The sequence below is a fragment of the Phodopus roborovskii genome, unplaced genomic scaffold (assembly GCF_943737965.1).
Source record: "Phodopus roborovskii unplaced genomic scaffold, PHOROB, whole genome shotgun sequence".
NCBI lineage: Eukaryota > Metazoa > Chordata > Mammalia > Rodentia > Cricetidae > Phodopus > Phodopus roborovskii.
In genome coordinates, this window is record NW_026126433.1 from 44,974,703 (window position 1) to 44,996,316 (window position 21,614).

General features: G+C 39.9%; 1 protein-coding gene across 4 annotated transcripts in view; it reads right to left on the minus strand.

The window, feature by feature from the left end:
* The window catches only part of Rgs7 (regulator of G protein signaling 7), a 369,936-nt gene that overhangs the window by 23,726 nt on the left and 324,596 nt on the right, over positions 1 to 21,614 (minus strand). For all 4 annotated transcript variants that reach the window (XM_051186346.1, XM_051186345.1, XM_051186347.1 and 1 more), the window contains 5 exons: positions 10,077 to 10,151; positions 7,212 to 7,310; positions 5,705 to 5,766; positions 4,660 to 4,770; positions 2,070 to 2,195 (listed from right to left, as the gene is read on the minus strand). In XM_051186346.1, coding sequence (XP_051042303.1) covers positions 2,070 to 2,195; positions 4,660 to 4,770; positions 5,705 to 5,766; positions 7,212 to 7,310; positions 10,077 to 10,151 — 473 coding nt within the window. The remainder of the gene's footprint in view (positions 1 to 2,069; positions 2,196 to 4,659; positions 4,771 to 5,704; positions 5,767 to 7,211; positions 7,311 to 10,076; positions 10,152 to 21,614) is intronic.

Here is a 21,614-nt window from a genome sequence, read left to right on the forward strand (position 1 = left end):
TTGACTTTTTGAATTACATCAAGAATCCAATCCAAGTGCCAGGGATTGAGTGTAGGCTCTCACACATGCTGCACAAGTGCTTTGCCACGGAATTATGCTTCCATCTATGCCTTAGATTTTGAGAGTGCCTTTCATTGGCCTGGAGCTCACTGATCTGTTGAGACCAGCTAGCCAATTACCCCTGGAGATCTTTCTGTCTCCACCTATGTAGCACTATGATTACAGTGTGATGCACCATCATGCTCAGATTTGCTTTAGAACATGGGTTCTGGGCATCAGACTCAGGTCTCCATGCTTTCAGAAGATGAACTTTGCTGACTGGGCCATCTCCTCAGCCCTAATAGTTACTATGTATAATCTTTCTTTAGGGAAATTAGAATGGCATAGGATTAAACATAAGAAATAGCAAAGGTGTTAAAGAAGACTTGGCAGTGACTTGGTTCCTCCCTGAAGCCCAGAATTCACACACCATGCTTAATCTTTGCTCTTTCTTTTTGGCACAACAGTCTTCGCATCACCTGCTCTCAGCCTGGAAGCCATTTCTGGTTCTGCAAGTCATTAAGATGTCTGTGGTGACTCCAGGTTAGGTACCCCTCTCTACTCTCTTATGTAAGAACTTGGCTTCAGCATCACATGGGCCCATTTATTTTCTTGAAAAAATTTGATTTAGTAAGCCCAACAAAAATCCCCAGGATTATCCAAACCTCACAAGACAAGAAGAAAGCATGCCCCAAAATCCATGACAGACAGAGAAAATGAAAGGATTCCAGTCTTGACAGGGGTCATCCTGCCTTAACGCTGAGGCATCTGCCACCTTAATGCATGTTTGTGATTAGCTCCTAAAGAGAATGTGGTAGTCCTTTGCTAGCTTAGTCCCCATGAAAAGAAATAGTTGTCAATATCCTTCTATAAATGAATTACACGGGGTCTAGTGAGACAAGGCAAAGGGAAAAACAGGATATCAGATTTCAAAGAACAATGAAAGGAGAACCTCAGCAGAAAAAAAAGGGGGGGATTTTCATGTAGTGAAAACATATTGCTTTAATAATCTTAAGCAGATCTATGAATATCTGCTCTAATGCTTCATGATTTAAAAGCTTTTCCTAGTTGCCCCTTGAGTTATGAAATATTATGACAGATCAGAATAGTGTTTAGGACAGCTGGGCAAAACAAGTGCCCTGCCTCTTCCTCTGTTTCATGCATCATTAGTCTCAACAGCTCTTTGTGCTAAGGGCTGAGAAGTGGTCAACAGCTAGCTCTACTGCACCTAAAGGCACACAGTAATAAAAGCTGCCCTTTGACTTTAGTTCCAAAATCTTTGAGATATTCACCCTCTCTTTCTTGCCAAAGTAGTGATACTGGAAGTTAATATTGATGAGTAAATGCTGATATTTAAAAATAACTGTAAAAGTACTATGGGCATTGTTATGATTAAACTCAACTCTGAAATGCTGCCCGTGTCTTGAATGCCTGGTCCCCAGTTGGTAGTTTTATTTCAGAAAGCTGTGGGAACTTCATCATTTAATAAAGAAGCATCATAGGCATATAATAGTTCAAGAAATGCATAGTACACATACACACACATATATAATATTCAAGCATACGTACTCTCTGCCTCCTAGATCAGCCTTAGCCATACACTCCCATTGCCATGACCTGAGTTGCTCTGTCATGCTTTCCCACCATGAAGGACTAAAATTTCATGAATCTGTGAGTCAAAATATATCTTCCTTCCTTTGTTTCTGCCAGGCATTATGACATGAACACCGACTAATACAGACATTTCCCATTTTGTCTAAATGTTGATCTGAGAATCATGATTCTTTATGGGGTTAACTTCAAAAGTTCTAAATTTATGTAGTCAACAAATCCAGTGGAAGTGTAAAAATAAATTATGAAAAGGAATCGATAATGCTGGATAGCTTTGTCTTTCTTTCTTCCATCTTTAGGTATCAGAGATGAATTTTCTTTACATCATTGTGATACTGTGAGAGCAACCGGTCTATTACATCTAAAGTAACTAGACAAAACAGTGGCTCCTTGCCTCATAATGACAAAATGTATCTCACCTTAAGTTCTCTGAGCTGAATTCTGATTCTAGAAACTTAAGGAACTGCTCTCTCCCAACAGGGTCTTTCAATGCCTCATCCATGCCAAAACCCCATCGTTTTACTCTCTGTTGACTTGGTTCTTTGCTGTGGGAGAGAAAATAAGGTTAAATATATTCTTTTTATAACAATTTCCATTTGGAAAGGTGGTTAAGGTGGGATAGGTTCTCACTATGTAGCCCTGGCTTACGTAGAAGTGACTGTGTAGACACAAGCTGACCTTGAATTACCAAGATGTTAATATTCAGGCATCAGTTTTGGCCTGTCCTTGGGGTTCTGACAGGATATGTGCTCAGGTGCAGCCACTAAGGGCACCACCTGTGCACATTCACTATGTTCCCTTTTAAAAGGGCCCTGCCTACCTCCACTCTTTCTCTCTCTCATTTTCTCCCTCCCTATCTGTTCCTCTTCCTCTCTCTCCCCCTCATTTTCCCTCCTTCTTCTCTCCTCTTTCCTGCTGCTCCTGTCTCTGGAGGCTGGTCTCCCCCTCCCTTTCCCCCTTTTTATGATCCCTTTCCCCAATTAAAAAAAAAATAACACTGCTTGAACCCTGTCGAATGTCATCTTTCTCTCGTGCACTGCTTTTCTTCAGTTACAAGAGTTGCACTTGCTATTGCCTCACAAGTACAGGATTAAAGACATGTGCCACTATGCCTAGGCCAATTCCTATTTTCTTTATCATGTATGCCTTAGAAGAATGCCCATCTTTAGCTTATCTTGTATAACAGCAATACATCACTGATGGACCATTCTTCATGAAATCACAGTGAGGTATAAATTAAATTAATAACACAATCTATAACTAAGAATCTGGATGGATTCTCAACAACTTTATGAGACTGGCATTCCCTCTCTCATTTTATAGAAGAAGTTGATGCCTAAAGAGTTATAACATGATCCTGTCATACAAGGAATAAGGGGCAAAAATCCAGCCACTGCTACCCAGAACCCCATTTCAACCACTATACAGTTGCAGTATATGGTGTAGGGCATCCTTAGAATGATGTATTTGTGCCTGGAAGGCCTCATTTCTACATATGACTCTGTTGCAATTAAACATGAGCCATATTTACTGGTGGATTGGGGGTTCCAGCTTCCAGATATAGATATAGATATAGATATAGATATAGAGATAGAGATAGAGATAGAGATAGAGATAGAGATAGAGATGATAGAGATAGAGCTAGAGATAGAGATGATAGAGATAGAGATAGATCCACACATTTTTTTTTTGTGTGTGTGTGTGCATATATGTACAAAACTTGTGACTGAAGACTTCTAAATTAGTGGATGTTTAAGATCCATGGCTGGATATAAGAGAAATGGCCCAGAAATACAACCTGGAGCCATGTATGATATCACAGGTTTGTAATCCAAGTGACTATGAGTCAGAGGTAGAAGGATGAGGAGCTGGATATCATCCTTAGGTCCATAACAATTTGAAGGACAACATCTGCTACAGGAGGCCCTGCTTAAAGCAAAACAAAACAGAAGTGCTATTGAATACTTACCCTGTCTTTGAAAAGATATATTAAACCACTTCTGAGTGAGCTTTAAGATTGATGCCACAATGCCCACACAGCACACCAAACATATCTGCAGTTCTAAATTGTGCTTGGGTTTTAAAAAGTCAGTATCTCTGTATTTATGGTGAATCCATTTATTTATAAAATGGTGTGAATATAGGCATGTTTACACTGTGTTTAATCAAGTGTGGATTTGGAATCCATTCTCCCCGAACACAAGCCTATGTGACTATATGGATTTTCAAAAGATTTATTAGCAAGGAGCTGAATTTGAAAAACCGAAATCTGAATTCTGACTAACCCATCTTTAAAACGTCAGCCCTAATTTTAGGCCAGTTCTTTGAGCAATGTAAATTTGTTTCTAAAATTAGAATCTATAAAATTTGATGTAAGAATATATATATATAAATGTAAGAATATATATATATAAGAATATATATATGTATATATGGAGGACTATATGATATTATAAAACATGTACAACTTGTAATGTTTAAATCAAGGTAAATGCATCTCTTCAAGTAGCATGTCTCTGAGATAAAAGTATTCAGGATCCTTTTGTTTAGTTTTCAAATTCACAAATAATACACCTGAGCTCCTAGATGACATGGGACTATTATTTAATGTCCATTGATCAACCTCTCCTTATGCCCTTTTCTCCCCTACTTTGCCTACTCTGTGTGAACCAGCATTTACACTCAGCTTTCTGCAGTTTTATATTTTGTAACATTGTGTGGTTCTCTTGTTTATATAGCCCACTTATTTCATTTAACACAGTGACAATCCAGGCTGCCATGGATGACTAGACCCCATCCTTTCTCATGGCAGAACAGCGCTCTAGCAGCAGGGCAAATCTCAGTGTGGAAGCCCAGGCCTAAAATCTCTTTTTGACTAAGAATGATAAATCATGGATGACATAGAGCAAAAGCAAAAACCCTCTCTAAAAGGTGCCAGCTCCTGACTCTGCTGTTTCACACACACCCTAAATAGCTGACATACGTGGAAGGAAGAGGCCATGTCTTTACCTTGCTTCAAGTTCCCAGAAAGTCGTATCATCTGACAGCCATGGGTTGGAAGGGTCAGGTGGCACAAGAAATGGATCATACTCTACATACTGTTCCGTATAACTTAGTAGACTAGGAAACAAAATAGAGGAAAAAAAAATCGAGCTTTATTTGCAACCTGAAGTTATACCTGCTTCAGTATAAGGGAAACACTATGAAGATGGGAACCACATAAATTTCTAGAAAGAAACCCAATGGCAATTTCTATGTTTCCACAACCTACATGCAGTAATTCACCATGGTTCCAGCAGGCAGATGTGGGTTAGGATTCTGCCTTCCAGCCTGAACATGGAAGTGAGGATGCTCCTATAAAGACTACATGGCCAGCTGTGCCTGAATAGTAGGTACTCAGGGTCGTTGTTGTCCTGGCTAGCCAGGACATTCATAACAGAGCAGAAGGGAGCCAAGTTGGAAAAAGGATTGAAAGTCAAATTTTGTCTCAAATATAGATAAAGCTCACTAGCTAACATTTTTTTAAATAATATCAAAAGCAAAAGATAAGCAGTAAGTTAAAAGATTCATTTCTCCCACTAGGAGTGAGAACAAGTCACTCCCATTAACACGATTCTTGGTTCTACAAATTTTGGATTTCTGGAATGTAAGATGGTCATTATTTCGTTGTCTTTAAATTATGACAAGAGACTTCTTCAGAAGTTTTCTCATGGGAAAGATAAGACAACACACGGCAGCCAATGTTTCAATGTTTGTTTCCACTCTCCTCCATCCACTGGCTTATTATCTTTAACACAGTTGTCACATGACATTTAAAATTTATAGCATGGGGCCAGAGAGATGGCTCAGTGATTAAGAACTACTCTTATAGATTACCTGGGTTTGAGTCCCAGAAACCACACGATGCCTCAAAAAACATCCATGACTCCTAAAGCCGCCTTCTGTCCTCCATGGGCACAAAGCACACACATGCACAGACTTACATGCAGTCAAAACACAAGCACATAAAATTAAACACATCTTTAAAAAAATATTAATATCTTAAAATACTTACCTATCAGCAACTTTTGACATTTTTAATCGATGTCTATCTAACTGTATTTGCCAGTATTTTATCTGGAAAAAAAGTTGAAGACATAGTTACATAAAAATGTCATCTCAGTTCACCACTCTAAACTCCAGTCCTTGCTGAGTACATTCTAGAAAAAAAAAATAGAAAAAAATTAAAGAAGAAATTCCTGAAAGGGATATATATATATATATTCAAATAGAATATATATATATATATATATATATATATTCAAATAGAATATATATATATATATATTCTATTTGAATGTAAATATAACCAGTGTAACCCCAGAACAGCAATGCATTTGAGTACAATGCTTGCTTCAAGAAAATGTAACCTTATTTGAAAAGTACTATGGTGGCTTTAAACATTTGTGACAAATAACTAGATTCAGAATCCAATTACTCTACAAATATTTCACTCATAAAACAAATGCAGCTTTATTGGTTACCATAATTTTAAGATAAATTTTACATCCTTGTGCTATCCAAAGGAAGGATTAAAATGATATATTCTGAAAGCCATCTTATCAGCTCATGACACATGCCCATAAAGATATAAATACACAATAAAACTAACTTAGGAAATAAGCCTATGAACTACCTTTTCCTTGTGGTAATTATAAATATACTATAAAAGTGAACAATGACTTATTGATAAAGCACAGTGCAGTAAGATATTAGAGAAAATGAGTCAAGGGTCAGGGAGCAGGCCCCTGATTAAGCCAACCATGACTTGATATGAGACTGGCATTTGCTTTGAAACAGTTTTTGGAGACAAACTGACTTTGAAGAAGGAACAATGCAGACCATGATGACACACCACGGTTGATAATGACAAACCTCAAAAGGTTAGAGAAATCAGTGCTGCAGAGACAAGGGCACCCATGTTCTGTGGTGATCTTATTACCCCATGTGGAAATCAGACTGTCTCCAAGCTGCTACCCTGTCCTCTGAGACAGCTTTAGAGTACACAGCAAGTCTCAATGGCAAGACACCTCTAAGGCAGGTATATGGTCCAAAATTGGTCTGAAGGAAAAGATTGAAAAATGAGTGAAGAGTTTTCAAAAGCATTTCCATATATTGTATGCTTCAAGGGTCATGTCTTAGAATCAGATCAATGTACACAATATGAACATGGATTGGCTGGCCCTAAGGTCTTACACAGGCCAAGTGAGCACATTACAATTGAGTGATACTTCAGCCTCTTTGTTTAAAATTTTGTTTTATTTTCATTTTGAGATAGAATCTGGGCTTAAACACGACTCTCCTGGAACTTCTGATCCTCCTGTGTTCAGCCCCTGAAAGCTAGAATACCAGGCATGTGCCACCATGCCTGACTTTCATTGTCTTTTAATTGTAAATTGCTATGAAACACTTGAACATGCAAATAACCTTTCAAACTCCATCCAGTATGAATGAATGCTCATTCTCTTCTCTGCATGATCATCACACGGACCCTCAGCTGGTCATTTCACAGGCAGACCTACCTGTTGGTGCAGCTCGTCTTCTGTAGGAGGCTTGGTTTCTGGTGTAGGTGTGTGGGTGGGACTGTGGCTTCGGATGTCATTTTGTAAACCATAGACTGACTGTATTAAAATGAGAAGAGTCTCAGAACAAAATACCTCTGGTGGTAGCAAACACTTCAACATTTTCAGTGGACTATCTCAAAGCTCATTTGATGTTTCTTATCAAAAGTTTACAGGGAGTGGGGCAGTATAGAAGAAGAGGGAGGGAGGAGGGATCCTTGAAAATACATAGGGAGTCACCACTTTATAGCCACCTGAAATTAACACACTCACACAGGAAATTATACTTCTTGGGGTGATAATATCCACCAACCCTAACTGTGTGCCGGAAAAACATTGATTCTTTTTACAACACTTCATTGTGTGCTACCTCAGGTTTCTGCCATCACTGATGGTATGTGAGATGCTGATGGTGTGAGGATGATGGTATGTGAAGAGCTCTCCTGTTACACTGGGATTTCTGGGAGGAAGGCCAAGGAAACTCAGGTCATATAACAACACTGAGTGTAGTGCCGAAGAAGGTGAGTGATGGATCACGCAGCACACCTATGCTCCACCATATCCCCCACCCCCAGCTTTCTTCTCCCAGTTGTAGCACATGGAAGTCAGCCACAGGAAAGGATCTGTGAATAATTCAGGCAGAAGAGAGAGCACCCTCCACATTTTGGAGAGCTGACTTTTTTCGGTTTGGCTCCACTGTTAGAGTGAGCCTAGCTTACTCTGGAAGCAGATGAAAGGAACCAGGAGCATCTCACACACAGCCCGGGCTTTCATTCGGTTGGCTTTAGAGTTCTTAGTGGGAAAGTGTTTGCTCACTGCATCTAAATGGACTTTCTGTCTCTGTCTATCTTGTCTGTCCTAACATTAAGGGAAACCGCCTCAAAAGACAACAACGGACTCTGGCCATATTGGGATCTTTGAAGGAAGAACAAAGCAAAATTAAATAAGGTTCCCAAACCTCAAAAAAAAAAAAAAAATCTTTGTTTTGATCATCTTCATGTAGGAAAGTTCACTTTAGAAGAATGCTGGAGTTACATTGGGTTAACACCACAGAAAAGGTCTACCGAGTCACAGGATGCTCTTTCTCAATGACTTGTACTGTCTAGAGACTGGTGTGTGTGTGTGTGTGTGTGTGTGTGTGTGTGTGTGTGTGTGTGTGTGTTGTGTGTGTGTGTGTGTGTGTGTGTGATATTTTTACAAATGACAAAGAGTTCCTTCTTCACTGGGACTGGGAATGTTCAGTAGTGGAATGTTTGCTTAGCATCTGCTTCACTGCACAAAACCAGGAATGGTGGCACAGATCCTTGATCTTAGCACTCAGGAAGTGGAAGAAGGATCATAATGTCATACTCAGCTACATAGTGAGTTCAAGGCCACCCTGGAACACATGAGACTCTATCACATAACAAAAAACAGGCATTCATTCCTCCAGTAGCTTTCAATTACCAGTAGGTCCTCAGCTAGATGTGACCTTGTATCTGAGCGCCTTCTCTGGTAAATACCCCACAATATAACAACATTTTAAATATTTATCTTTATACCTACAGATAAATGTAGGTATAAAGATATTTCTCTTTATCAAGGACATTTCTCTTTGAAATAGATAGGAACCATTCAAGAAAACCCACCAAATCAATCAAATCCAGAGCTTTGGAGCCCAGTGCCAACTGATATATCTGCAACACAACTCCTTCACCTAAGACTCAGGGATCATTGTGGAAGAGGAAGCAGAGAGATCGATTATAAGAGCCTGAAGAACAGGAAGTTTGCTGTGAGATTATGTCTCCTGGAAATTCCAGGAAAGCTATACCCATAAAATTTCATCAACAAAACTGTCTAAATAGTTCCTGAAGAAAGATACCAATAAACATAGTAACATGGAAAGGGGGAAAGCTCATAAAGGTCTCCCCTCCTAGACAAAGAACTTCAGGCAACTATGGAACTACCAGAGTGGGAGAAATAGTCTTCCTCAAGGGTGTTAAGAGTAAGACCTCTACTCTTTCTGTAATTAATTGTATTTTAGATTTCATTTTTTCCCTCAGAATCATCCCCCATAAACACTGTATTTTTATTGGTATCATCTTTCCCCAGACATTTCCATCTCCTGTTACTGTCTTCTGGGTTTCAGGAGGACACCTATCTTGCGATGGAGAATGAAGTATACCAGCTTTCTTCCTATCTCCTGTCATAGTCACAGGGCATCACCCTCCTATGGGTTGTAGAGTATGGTCTTCCAAGAAAGCCAGCAACCAAAGACATAAGCTCAGTGGTGGCCACTTGCAAGAGACCATTACCAGCGGGTCTTTTGACTGTTGAGTTCCCTCAGAGAAAGTGGGGATAAGGAGGGTCACTGGACTCTTACCTGAGATTCCCTCCTGCACACTCAACCATTTGTAAACAATTTTGCCCTAATTGGGCTTGGACTCAGGGTCTTGGATGATCCCAGAATACCCAGGGAAAGTTAACTGAGAGGGAACTCTATCTATGTAATCATTGGAAAGCTGCTGTCCATAAATGTGGGGGACTTTCCAGTGCAGCTACTTTTGGGGTACCTTATACTCCTGTAAGTACCTTCTCAACCCTGTTCTGTAAGTAAGCCCAAAAGATTGGTTGGTTCCCGAGGGCAAACTCTGGTGGAAGGTCCTTTAGCTTGTCATTTGGGATTTTACAAGGAATGGTGGATGCTGCTTACATCATTCCAGAAAAGGAATTACCAGGACAGATCCCCAGGGTGAAGTATGCTTGTGACAACAGAGGAGGGTTTTCTGAGATGAAGAAGTTGAAAGCAGACACTTCAGAAAGACAACAGGACACACGGCCATTTACCTTGCGTGTTTTGTGTGGGTTTCTCATTCGGGATGACTTCTTAATGTCCACTTCTGTGGTATTTACACATCCAGGCTGGAAATGAAGAAAAAAGATAAAGGGAGTTCTAGGTGTGCCAGTGCCAGCAATTAATGATTTTTTCTGCAGAGCTTGAGCAAATGCCACCATGATCAGGTCACCTGCAGTGCCTCCAAGATAAGCAGCAACCAGTAAGAAAGTATCCTGCATCCTTCTCCTTCTGGCAAATGTCTCCAGAGCCTCAAACACCTTCTACAGACATCAAGGGGAAAGGACTTGGACTAAATATGTATGGGAAGCAAGTATCCACAGTGGCTCAAACTGAATAGTTCAACCAAGGATGCCCTTCCTTGATGTCCATGCACAGCTGATAAGCCACAGGGGATATCAGCATCCCACGAAGCAAATGTACCTTCTTGGGCTGCTTTTAAGTGGTACTCACTTTACCTCAAGTTACACAACTAATTTCATTCAGTCAGTTGAGCTAGTACAAATTCCAAACTGTATTGCTTTCTATGGTGATTATGAAATCTGTTACTCAGGGATGTCTGCTTTTCATGGAGAAGGTAAGTTCAGAAACAGGAAGACCACATACTGTAATTTTCCTATAAGTTTCTGACTTTCTTTTCCTTTTCTTTCAGGTTTGTAAATTCCTTCAAAACAGGAAGTTCAAAGGAGTGTGGGCTACCTGCTGCCAGTCTCCTGACATGCATGAAGTCTCATTTTGACAGAATTACTACTGTTCACCTGCACAGAAACAAATAGATTCAAACTTCTTTTGTGTTTGGAGGATGAGAGGGGAAGTGGGAGGGAAGAAAAAGAAGCAAGACAAGGATGTGAATCAGGAGTCCTCTCCCACAGCAACCCGGGGTGGTTTCAGACACCGGCAGAGAAGCAAGAGCCAGAGAAGAAAGGAGTTTCAGATGTTCAGAGAATCTCAGGCCTGGGAAAGAAGTTTGCTTAGGTGGGTTATGTTTCTATCCCTTGAAGTTTGGGGTTCAGTATTTAGGCAGATCAAGTGTTAAATTAAAAAAAAATCAAGTTGTTATGTACTGAGAATAACAATACATGACGACCACAAAAAGGAAACCACATCATCTCCCTTCCATGGGAATGGACTCTAAAGAGACTGTGAGGGAGTATAGATATACCCAAACAAGTGTGGTTCCCAAGAGCTGCTTTGTCCTGGGAACCCAGCAGAAGCCTTATAAGGAACACAGTCTCCATGCATATTTAACATCATATGAGGATGAGCAAGAAAGAAGAGATGGGCCTGGAGAGAGGGCTAAGTGGTTAAGAGCATGCACTGATGCTGATACTACAGAGAACTAGAGGCACCTGCACACACATGCACCTACCCACCACCACAATTAAAATAAAAACAAAAATCCTTAAAAGTAAAAAAGCAGGAAAGGCCTAAGACAGTGTTTTTTTTTTTTTTTTACATTTGTATGCCATAGTCAAGACATGACAAATTTCTCGCAGACCTTCACAGTAAAAAGTAGAGGTGCTGAGACCAGCAGGTGAACAAGAGCTTGAAGTTGAAACAATATGCATGGATGGTATACTAAGAGCAAACATCTGGAGGGCAGACTCCAACGTGAGGACCAGGTGACAAGCTGGACCCTATGTAGCCTGACAACTTGTCCCAAGCAAGAATCAACAAGGTTCCTGGTGTCCTACTGCTGCTTGGTCTCATTTATCACTATGTGAGATCAGACAGATAAAACCGCTCACCCTGAACTCTCCTCCCAAACCATTGTTGGATAGCAGCAGGAGGAAACAGAAATTGTGATTGTCACCCAAAACAGCTGAGTGAGCCTTTCCTGCATGTTAAACATAGCAGCTCACAGGCCCCATGTCCAAACTCATCCCCTAAAAGGGCCTCTGAAGAAATGAGAGCAGCCATAGAAAACAGAAATGTCTTATGTTACACATGTGTAGAGCATGAATTACTTGAATTCTACAATTGCTTTCATTGAAAGCCAGGATTCTAAATCAAATTGACTTCACATCAAGTGGGATAATTAACAAATGGCCTCAGAAACTGTGTCAGCTGATGACAAGTGGAGAGCATTCCCTCCCATAGGCACAGACCTGGCTGGCAGTCCAGAAGAAAATTAAAATTTCCATCCTCCAGTTTCCAAGATGATGATCTCTCGAATGTGATTAATGAACCATTAATAGACATCTATAACTCCTACTTGAACTGACAGTTAAAACACTAACAGAATAAAAAAGAAAGGACTAATTGTAAAATCAAACATTATTAGAGGCCAAATCTGGGAATGGATTTGTGTTTTATAACCTATCTCCCATCTCAGCAAAATGAAATCTCCCTACTCAGAATTTATCATTAACTGCAAAATGGTTAATATGAGCTCTGCAAGCTCCTTCTATTTCTAATGTCCCCCTCCCCTTTCTGTCAGCTAAAGGTGAAAGTGATTCTTCCAAAGTTGTCTGGGATTCCTGCAAGTCCCTGAGGCCATAATTAAAAGATGATCACCTCAGAGTAACCACATTCAGAAATCAGGCACTGGGGTGAGTGAAATACCGAACATCGTTTCTGGCATTCTTTTACTTACTCAAGGACTACTTTTTTCATGCATCTAATTAAGTGGCAGATTATGATGATGAGTGGTGAGACATAGAAATAGCAGCACGTTCAATTTCCCAATACCCTCCTCACAGATCCAACAGACATTGAATCATCACAATACAGTAGCAGAATGCCTATGTTGATACAGTTCCTGATACAGCAGAATACTTTTTATTCCCATCCTTAGGCACTTTCTGTTGGTTCTTCCCAACAGAGTCAGCAAGCATACATACAATTAGAAGGGGGGGTAGGGAGGGAGAGGGACGGGAGAGGGGAGAGAGAAAGAGGGGGAAAGGAAGAGTGAGGAGAGGGAGGGGGAAAGGGGTAGGGAGAGGAAAATACCAGGGCTAAAGAGATGGTTCAGTGAATAATAGCACTTGTTCTGTAAACATGAGGGTGTAAGTTTGGATCCCAGCCCCATTTAAAATCAGGGCCTGACCATGTATGCCTCTAACTCAAAAGTTATAGGGTGCAGAAACAGGAGGATCACTGGGGTCTGCTGCCTGCCAGCCTAACTCCAGCTCCAGTAAGAGACCCTGTCTCAAAGGAATAAGGCAGAGAGTGACAGGGCAGCACACTTCATGTCCTCTTTGGGTTTCTGCAAATATACAGGTACATACATGACATAAACAAACACACCACACACATACATTCAAGAAAACACTTAAATAAAAATGGTTTTGCAATTTACTTTTTGAAGGTTGCTTTTAATAGATACCAGGAGCAGACAGCACATTCGCATGATAAATTATCCATAAATTAATGCTGCAGGACACAGTCCCAGGAAGCAAATGAGGAGATCACCAAGAAATATTCCTTCTGCAGTGGGTGTGTATCCATGAAACACAAAACAGAAGCAGCAATTCCTGGTTCTATTATTGGTATTTTTTTAAGACTTCAAACAGTACTGAGTTCCTTTCATGGTATACTACATTTATTTAGATATTCATATATTTCTGTGGTACTGGTAGTGGAACCCAGGGCTTCCGCTCAGCTATACACATGTTTCACCATGGAGCTAGATCCCAGCCCACATGACAGATTCTTGTTAGCTATGGTAACATACAATGTCTTAGGAGAACTCAGAACAGCTTGCACTGTCGAGTGACAGTGAAAGAAAGGAATGGAAAATAGCTCTCTTCATATTCCTTCCTGGGAACTATTGTACAATGGGCAGACAATGTTCTGAATGACCTGTAAATGGGTCAGTAGTTGTGAAGGGTCATGGAGGGAGGATGGATAAGCCAATGCAGGAAAATTTTAGGACAGTAAAATTACTCTGTTTGATACCAATGATGAATACAATATATTTGTCAAGGCCCACAGATCTACAAGGGGAACCTGAATTTAAAGTGTGGGTTCTTGGGAATGATGATTTACCAACATAGGTTCATGTGTTCTAACACCAATGGGGGATACAATGGATCTGTGGGGCCAGGGGATAGATAGGAATTCTTCAATTTTTTGTTTGTTAATTTTCCTTGGTACCTGAAAATCTTCAGAAAAAAAACTATTAAACAACAACAAGATAACAAAGAAAGCTCATTGCCTGAACAGCTTGGAATGATGATGGTGCCTCTCTGCAGTCCTAAATTTGGGAAGGAGAATTAAGAGTTCAACTCCAGACTCTGACACTGTGTCTGTGACCTGTGTCCAATCACCCTCAATTTCTATGTTGTTTTTGGTATAACAGGCTTGCTTCAGAGTAGAAAAAATGCAAACTCATCCTGGTATGGCTTACTCAGCCTTCAGTGAATTGTGTTTTGATTTACATTGTCTGGCCCATCTGTCATATTAGCCGCAGCATGGGGAGCAGCCCACAGGATATTAGAATTTTTTTTTTTGGTTCATGGGCTTTTAAACACCTTAAGCTGTTTGACTTTTACCCTTATCTTACTCTGTGAATGCAGAAATTAAGGTAAAATCTGGACGGTCGCTTTGAAGACAACAGTATAAAAGATGGGATCTATGGAAAAGGAAAAGTGATCAGTTACAGAATGGATGAAAATAATTTTTAATTTGGTAGAGACTGCTGTTTGTGGTTGGCGATTTAAATTCTGTGCTGTAGGACCTGAATAGACCCAAACAAAATCCCTTCTGTTTATCTCAGTCCATTCAAAAGGCTTATAATGACAGTGATAATGAATAACCACATGACAACTAGAATTGTTAAGTGTGAACACTCTCATATGTTGAAATAAACCTTAATTCATAATAGCAGCCTTGGAATCCGTAATCTTCAATTACAAAGGATTCTAGGGGCTTCCAAAAAGAGGTCTACCTCCCTTTCTTGTCCTGTTTGGACTGTTACAACAAATGGCACAGACTGGAAGGCTTGTAAACGACAGTAGAGCTCTATGCACAGTTCTGCAGACTGAGGAGACTAAGAGGAAGCATTAGCCCAAGCACATGATTTGTGATTCACAGAGTGAGTAATAGCAGAGGTCTTCCCCTGTGGATACCAGATTGGTCTCAAACTCAAGATCCTCTTGCCCCTTCTATCCTATCCTAGTGTTGATGTGCCATCATGTCCTGATGAGAATGACTTTTCCCTGTGCCCCAGCATAATGGAGAGGTAAGGGGCTTCTTCCATACACATTAATGTGCTTAGCACCCCAATGGTTGGGATATTTTATCACCACAATAGAAAAGAAACTAGAGCAATCTCACTAATCATACATGGGAAACACAAAAACTTGATTACACAATAGTAACAGTGCTGGTGTCTTATCTGGGCTTTGGAGTGATAACAACACCAAACTTCTTGTATGAAATGATGCTCAAAGTATGGCCAGCAAAGTTTTTTTTTTTTTTTTTTTTGACAAATAGCAACTTAGTGACACTTTTCCCCCACCCCAAATGCTAGTAGCCATTCTGACCCCCCATACAAATAACATATGAGGTTTAAAGACTCAGGTTAAGAAACAACCTGAGGTGGCGGAAGAGCCAGAAAGAAAAGTTCAGTTCACATTAATGTTCTTCATTGCAACTCAGAGATGCAGCATCAGACAATGATGTTTCCTTGTTTTTTGCCATAGTGGAAAGTGAACCTTAGTCCTTGCACATGTTAGACAGTCACACTATCACCAAGCCACACCCTCAGTGCTTATGTTTCCTACACCTACTGGCAGGTTCCACATTTCATTTTCCAAGGTGCCAATTGCTCTGATAACCATTGAAAATATGTAATGGCAAAGTTGTGTGTGTGTGTGTGTGTGTGTATGTGTGTGTGTGTGTGTGTGTGTGTGTGTGTTGGAGTTTCTGATGATAAAGTATGATTCATGCTAGAGTGACCAGTTCTTCTATTGTTGAGTAGGTACATGAAATTTTTGACAAGGAAAAAGCAGAACCAAGAAGAAATTTGGAGATCTCTGGATTAGAGGAGAGAGTGTTTTTCTTTCTTAGATTGCGTTAAAATTGAATTTGTTTTCTGAAGTAAAATGGCACTCATTTGAAGATGATTGCGTTAGATTAAGAGAGCACAGGCTGTCTTTTTGTCCTTTCCTCCTTTTTAAAAGATACAATTTGGCATGAGTTGGGGGGTAGTAAATTAACTGAAGAAAAAAATCCAGGCCCCAATATTAACTGTTCCCTATGAAATGGGAGTCACACTGGCTTTGTTGGGCCATCAGCACGCAGAGCCACTGTGCCTACTCAGCTTTGCCTTTAGAGAATGCATTCCTCTGCCTATGTGTGTATACATTTTTATCTTTGATATGATTCCAGAAATAGTCACAAAGTAGTTCAAAGGAGTCCTAAAGCCTCTTTAATTCCAACTCTTGGATTGTTCTTATTCTACCCTATGTACTTTCTATGTTTATATTTAATAAATTATCTATGGATCCTTTTTCTGCCGACAAACAGATTTTTATGGTAGCTATGTATAGTAGGACTGGCCCAGGGAGCTGGCTTCTGCAGTGCATGTTTTAGCTCAGAGGCCACCCTTTCCACCTGCTTAGACCCTAGACTCTGCAAATTAACACTGGTACTTATGGGCAGTGTTTTCTGATGCCTCCCCTCCTGGGAGTTAGCTGTTAACCCTCAGGGACTTTTACCAATATAACTCCAAACTATTCACATTCTTGCCCTTTCAGAAGAAACAAGCTAGAAATCTGGGCACATCATCTTGAAAAGTTGCCAATCTTCAGGCTAGAGAGACACAACTTAATAACAGGGAAGTGGTTTTTCTTTTCACTATACCCCTGGCTCACATAAATAGCATCAGATATTACATAATAATAATAGGACACCATATCTTGAAATCTATTCAGGGATAGAAAGAGCACACAAGACAAAAGATATAGACAGGGAGAAACAGTTTTACTCATAAAGGCTCTTGATACCCATGCTCTCAAAATGTTTTTCTTTTCAATCCAAAAGAACAGATGTGAATAATAGGAAGAAGGGCTATTCTTTTTCTATGGCACAAAAGAAAGATTAAAGTTTGGACTAACACATCTTTAGGTTTTTCACTAATAGCTGAAGACACTTCAAGAATGAGAGCATGAACCATTGATAGAGAAGCCCTCCTTGGCCAATTTTGTCATTAAAGATAAAGACCCCATCATTTTACCTTCAACCTGAATTATCTACCATGTATTCTGCAAAACCAACAAAGCAAAAGCTATAATGGGAACACTTCAGTGGAAATTTTATGGAAGACACCAAAGTTGTGCTGCTACGTTTCAAAGGAGTAGTTGAAACTCTGTGTTTAAACTGCACCTAATGGACAGGATTAAAGGGCAACAGCCTTGTAATTTATAGAGTACTGTGTTTTCCATTTCAAGCCCAGGGGTAGTCACAGTTTTCAGGAAATACTTATACCTGTCACTTGTACATGTCATATCACAAACTGTATCTCTTCCCAGCAGCCTAGCATGGCTGGTGATATTTGTAGTCACTCAGAGATGCGACAATAGGTAGGCGTTGCCCTCCATCAGTGAGTTGGCTGACTTCCAAGACATAGGGAGCATGTAAGAGATGCAAAGCTCAACTAATGACTGCAATACTTTGACTGATACAAAATAAAAACTATTTGTGCACAGGGGCAGGCCTGCTGAAAAAGTAAAACTTGTCAATGTCAATGCAGATTGCATGGATTTTGGAGCAAAGGTCTAGTATTTTACTAGTAAGTATGAGTTTCTCTTAGTTCTGTAATAGCCAGCTCAAGAGTCTTGCTTTTCCTTGTTGGTAAATTAAGGACAACTTTCACACTACAAGATCATACAGAAAAGAATAAGTGATGGTTACAAAAAGCTCTTATTGCTAGAAATTTCTAACAAGATATGTTGACTGTTATGGTTAAGGGCAGGTGCCCACATGCACAAGTTGGAATTATGCATTTTTCAGAGAGAAAATCCAGGAGGCATCCATCTTACATATGGTTCAATTTAATGACATCCAGTGATCTGGGAATATTCTGAGCAGCTGAGATCATGCCAGATCAACCACTTTTAGGATAATTTGTTGATTCTGAACTGACCACTGATATCTGGGTTGACTAAAAAAATCAGAGCTTATGACAAGAATATGGATATTTTTACTATAATTACTTATTTGTATGAAGGATTTGTGAATGTCATGGAGCATGTGTGAAGGTCATAGGATAATTTGTGAGAATCACTTCTCTTTCTTCCATGTAGTTCCTGATGATTGGACTCAGGTCATCAGGCTTGGTAGCCCATGCTTTTACCCATTGGGTCACCTTACGGGTATGTCACTGTTTGTGCTTTCAAAACTGAGTGAGCATGCATGTTTACTCATCTGAAGGGATGCTTGCAGGAGTAAAGGAGAGCAGGTATGATTAATTCACTCATCAACTCAGAAATATGCCCAGTGAGGGCACTGGTAGTGGTCATGTCTCACTGTGTATCTTAGTCTCTTTTCCCGTTGCTGTGATAAAAGGATCAATAAAAACAGCTAAAAGAAGGAAGAGTTTATTTATCTCTTACTCCATGGCTATTTGTAATCTTTCTTGGTGAGGAAGCCCATGCAGCTGGTCACATGGTCTTGGCATTCAGAGAGAAGAAAACAATGCACAATGTTACTCATGCATCTTCTTGTAAAGTGGTACTTCTTAAATTTTCATAACCCTTCCTATATCAATTTAATTAATCGAGACAATCCCTCAAAACCATGTCCAGAGGTTAACTTAATCTAGATGATCTCTCACTCACGGGTGTGCTTGTAGGCTTGTCTCCTAGGGGATTTCATATCCTGTCAAGTTGAAAATAAATAATACTCTCCACAGTGGGTAAAACACTCACAGTGAAGGTATGGGGACCTGAGTTCGGATCCTCAGCACTGACACAAAAACTGGGCATAGTGGCACACCTCTATAATCCAGTGTTGAGAGCCAGAGACAGGCAGACCCTAGAGGCTTGTCAGCAGTTCAGGCCATCCAAAAAGCAAGCAGCAGGTTCCCTTAGAGACCAGGTCTCAAAAAAAAATATATAGAATGAAGGGGCAATAGAGAAAGGCATCCAGTGTTGACCATGGCTTTTATACTGTTGTATGAAACACAACACACACACACACACACACACACACACACACACACACACACAAACAGAGAGAGAGAGAGAGAGAGAGAGAGAGAGAGAGAGAGAGAAAAGAGAGGGAGAATGAGTGAATGGATTAATGAATGAGTGAATAAATATATAAAAGTATCACCACTAAGGCAAATTTAGCTACCACTTACAGCACAAGGAGGCAGTTATTATCCACACTTCACAGGGTGAATCTGAGACTTGGAGGCATTTAGCAAAATTTCAGGAAAGAAGGGATTTAGTAATTAAGCCAAACCTTTTTAATTGCAGTTGCATGTCCTGGACAGTGTCCTATATAAAACAGGCACAGTGGGACTTGTTCTCTCCAAGTATTTGACCCAGGGAAAGAACAAACGGAAAGAAGATATCATGTGTAATGTTCACATTGTGTGTGTGGTGAGGGGGAGTGGAAGTGAGAAATTTTATGCAACCCAAGATTTATGGGTTTAGCTTGTGAGAAAATGTTGCCCTCTCTCCTCCCCCTTTCACCTTACATCTCTAGATTACAGGGAAATGAATGCTGTTTGGACCTTTCCCTTTCCCTTTCTCTCCCTCCTTTATTCCCTTTCTCAATCCTTTCTCCCATCCTCTTCCTCTTCTTCTTCCTCCTTCTCCATCCTTCTCCATTTTGGAAAAGAGGGTTGAGACATACTATACAGCACCACACCTGACTGATGACACAAAACTTTTCCACATTACACAGGGCAGTCAGAAAACAAACAAACAAAAACAAAAACAACAACAAAAAAACACAAAGTAATAAAATATAAAAACAGCGCTGCCATCGTCTATAGTAAAACTTTTGTTACTGATGCTAAAATTAATGCAAATGCAAACCAACTTCACTTCCATATAAGCACATTTAAACTCTAAATCAATATGAAGAAAAACTGATATAGAGGGAAGTTTAGTACTTTCGTTTGGAGTTCTGGGGTTGATAGGAATGAAGGACAAAGATCCATAACATTCCAAATGGATAACATTCCTCTCTGACCTACAAGCTTTCCTTTCAATCCCCAGAGGCTTTCCACTTCCATTGTAACGAATTTCAAAATTAATTCTGTACTCCAAACTGGCTTCTAAGTTTGGCCTCCAAACTGGCTTCTAAGTTTGGTAAGGTCTCTGTCTAGCTTTACATTTGGTTGCCATGGATTCATACCTAGTCCGATCCAAGGTGAATTCACTTCCTAGCCCTTGGCCAATGCCACATTTTTATAATTTTCTTTAACTCCTCAGACCCAAAGCTTCCACTAACGTGTACCTACAAATGATGAGTTTAAATCCCACAAATTTTAAAATAAGTGCCATGTAGAATGTCAATGAGGCCACCATCAAATGCATGTGTGACGGACGTAACAAGCATTGGACATGGAAAGTGTAAGGCAATAAACAATTTTCACTGCTTTGTAATTAGGATTTGTTTAACTTGAATTGAGGAAGTACTCAAAAAATGCTATTTTTATTTTGATTATTTGACTGAAATATATGTATACTTCTCTTCTTATGGAGTCTTTGTTGACTTGCTATCATACACAAAGAAGGGCCACAAAGAAGGTCAACTGATTCTTACTAGTTCATTGTTGGGAAGGAACTCCCAAAACGATCTAGCTCATCATCTACATCATCTGCCCAGTGAGTGCTTTCTTCCACTGTGCTCTTGACTTAGCATTTCTAATGCATTCTTCTCACTTTGTATAGTTGAGAACTGGGTGAGTTTTATTCTCCAGCAATTTCCACACTGATCATACACATTCACCATGAAGAAAAGAATAAACCTGAACCCCAACATCAAATCCCAGATCCTGGCTTGGATTGGGAATATGTGCCTGTGTGTGTCTGTGTGTTTGTGTGTGTGCTTGTTTTGTTGCCTTTTCATTCAGCCACCCACCTTAAATCCAAATCACTCACACCCTTTTCAAAGCATGGTCTCCACAATGTTGCAGAAAACTACAAAATGGATTTCCTTCACATTTTAAATCTTTGACTTTACTAGCTGCTAACTTATCAATTCTGGTTTTCAACACATTGGGGATTGGATGGGCTGGGCATGTAGCTCAGCAATAAGGTCTTACCTAGCATGGCAAGACCTTAGGGTAAAGCACCACTGCATAAATAAGTAAAATAAAGCTCCTTGCAACATTAACAACACAAAAGAATACCAAATTCCACACTATCTTCAACATAATAAAATCTAGTCTGTTTCTCCCACTGTGTCCTTAAGCTGTTTCTGAGAATCCTTGATTAGACCTCAATTTAGTTTTTTCAGGGTAAACACTGACACATTTAGAGGAGCTAACTTTATTTTATAAGGATATTAAATATAAGAGACAGATTATTCTCTTTTAATCTGACTTAAGGATGACCCCATGGTTT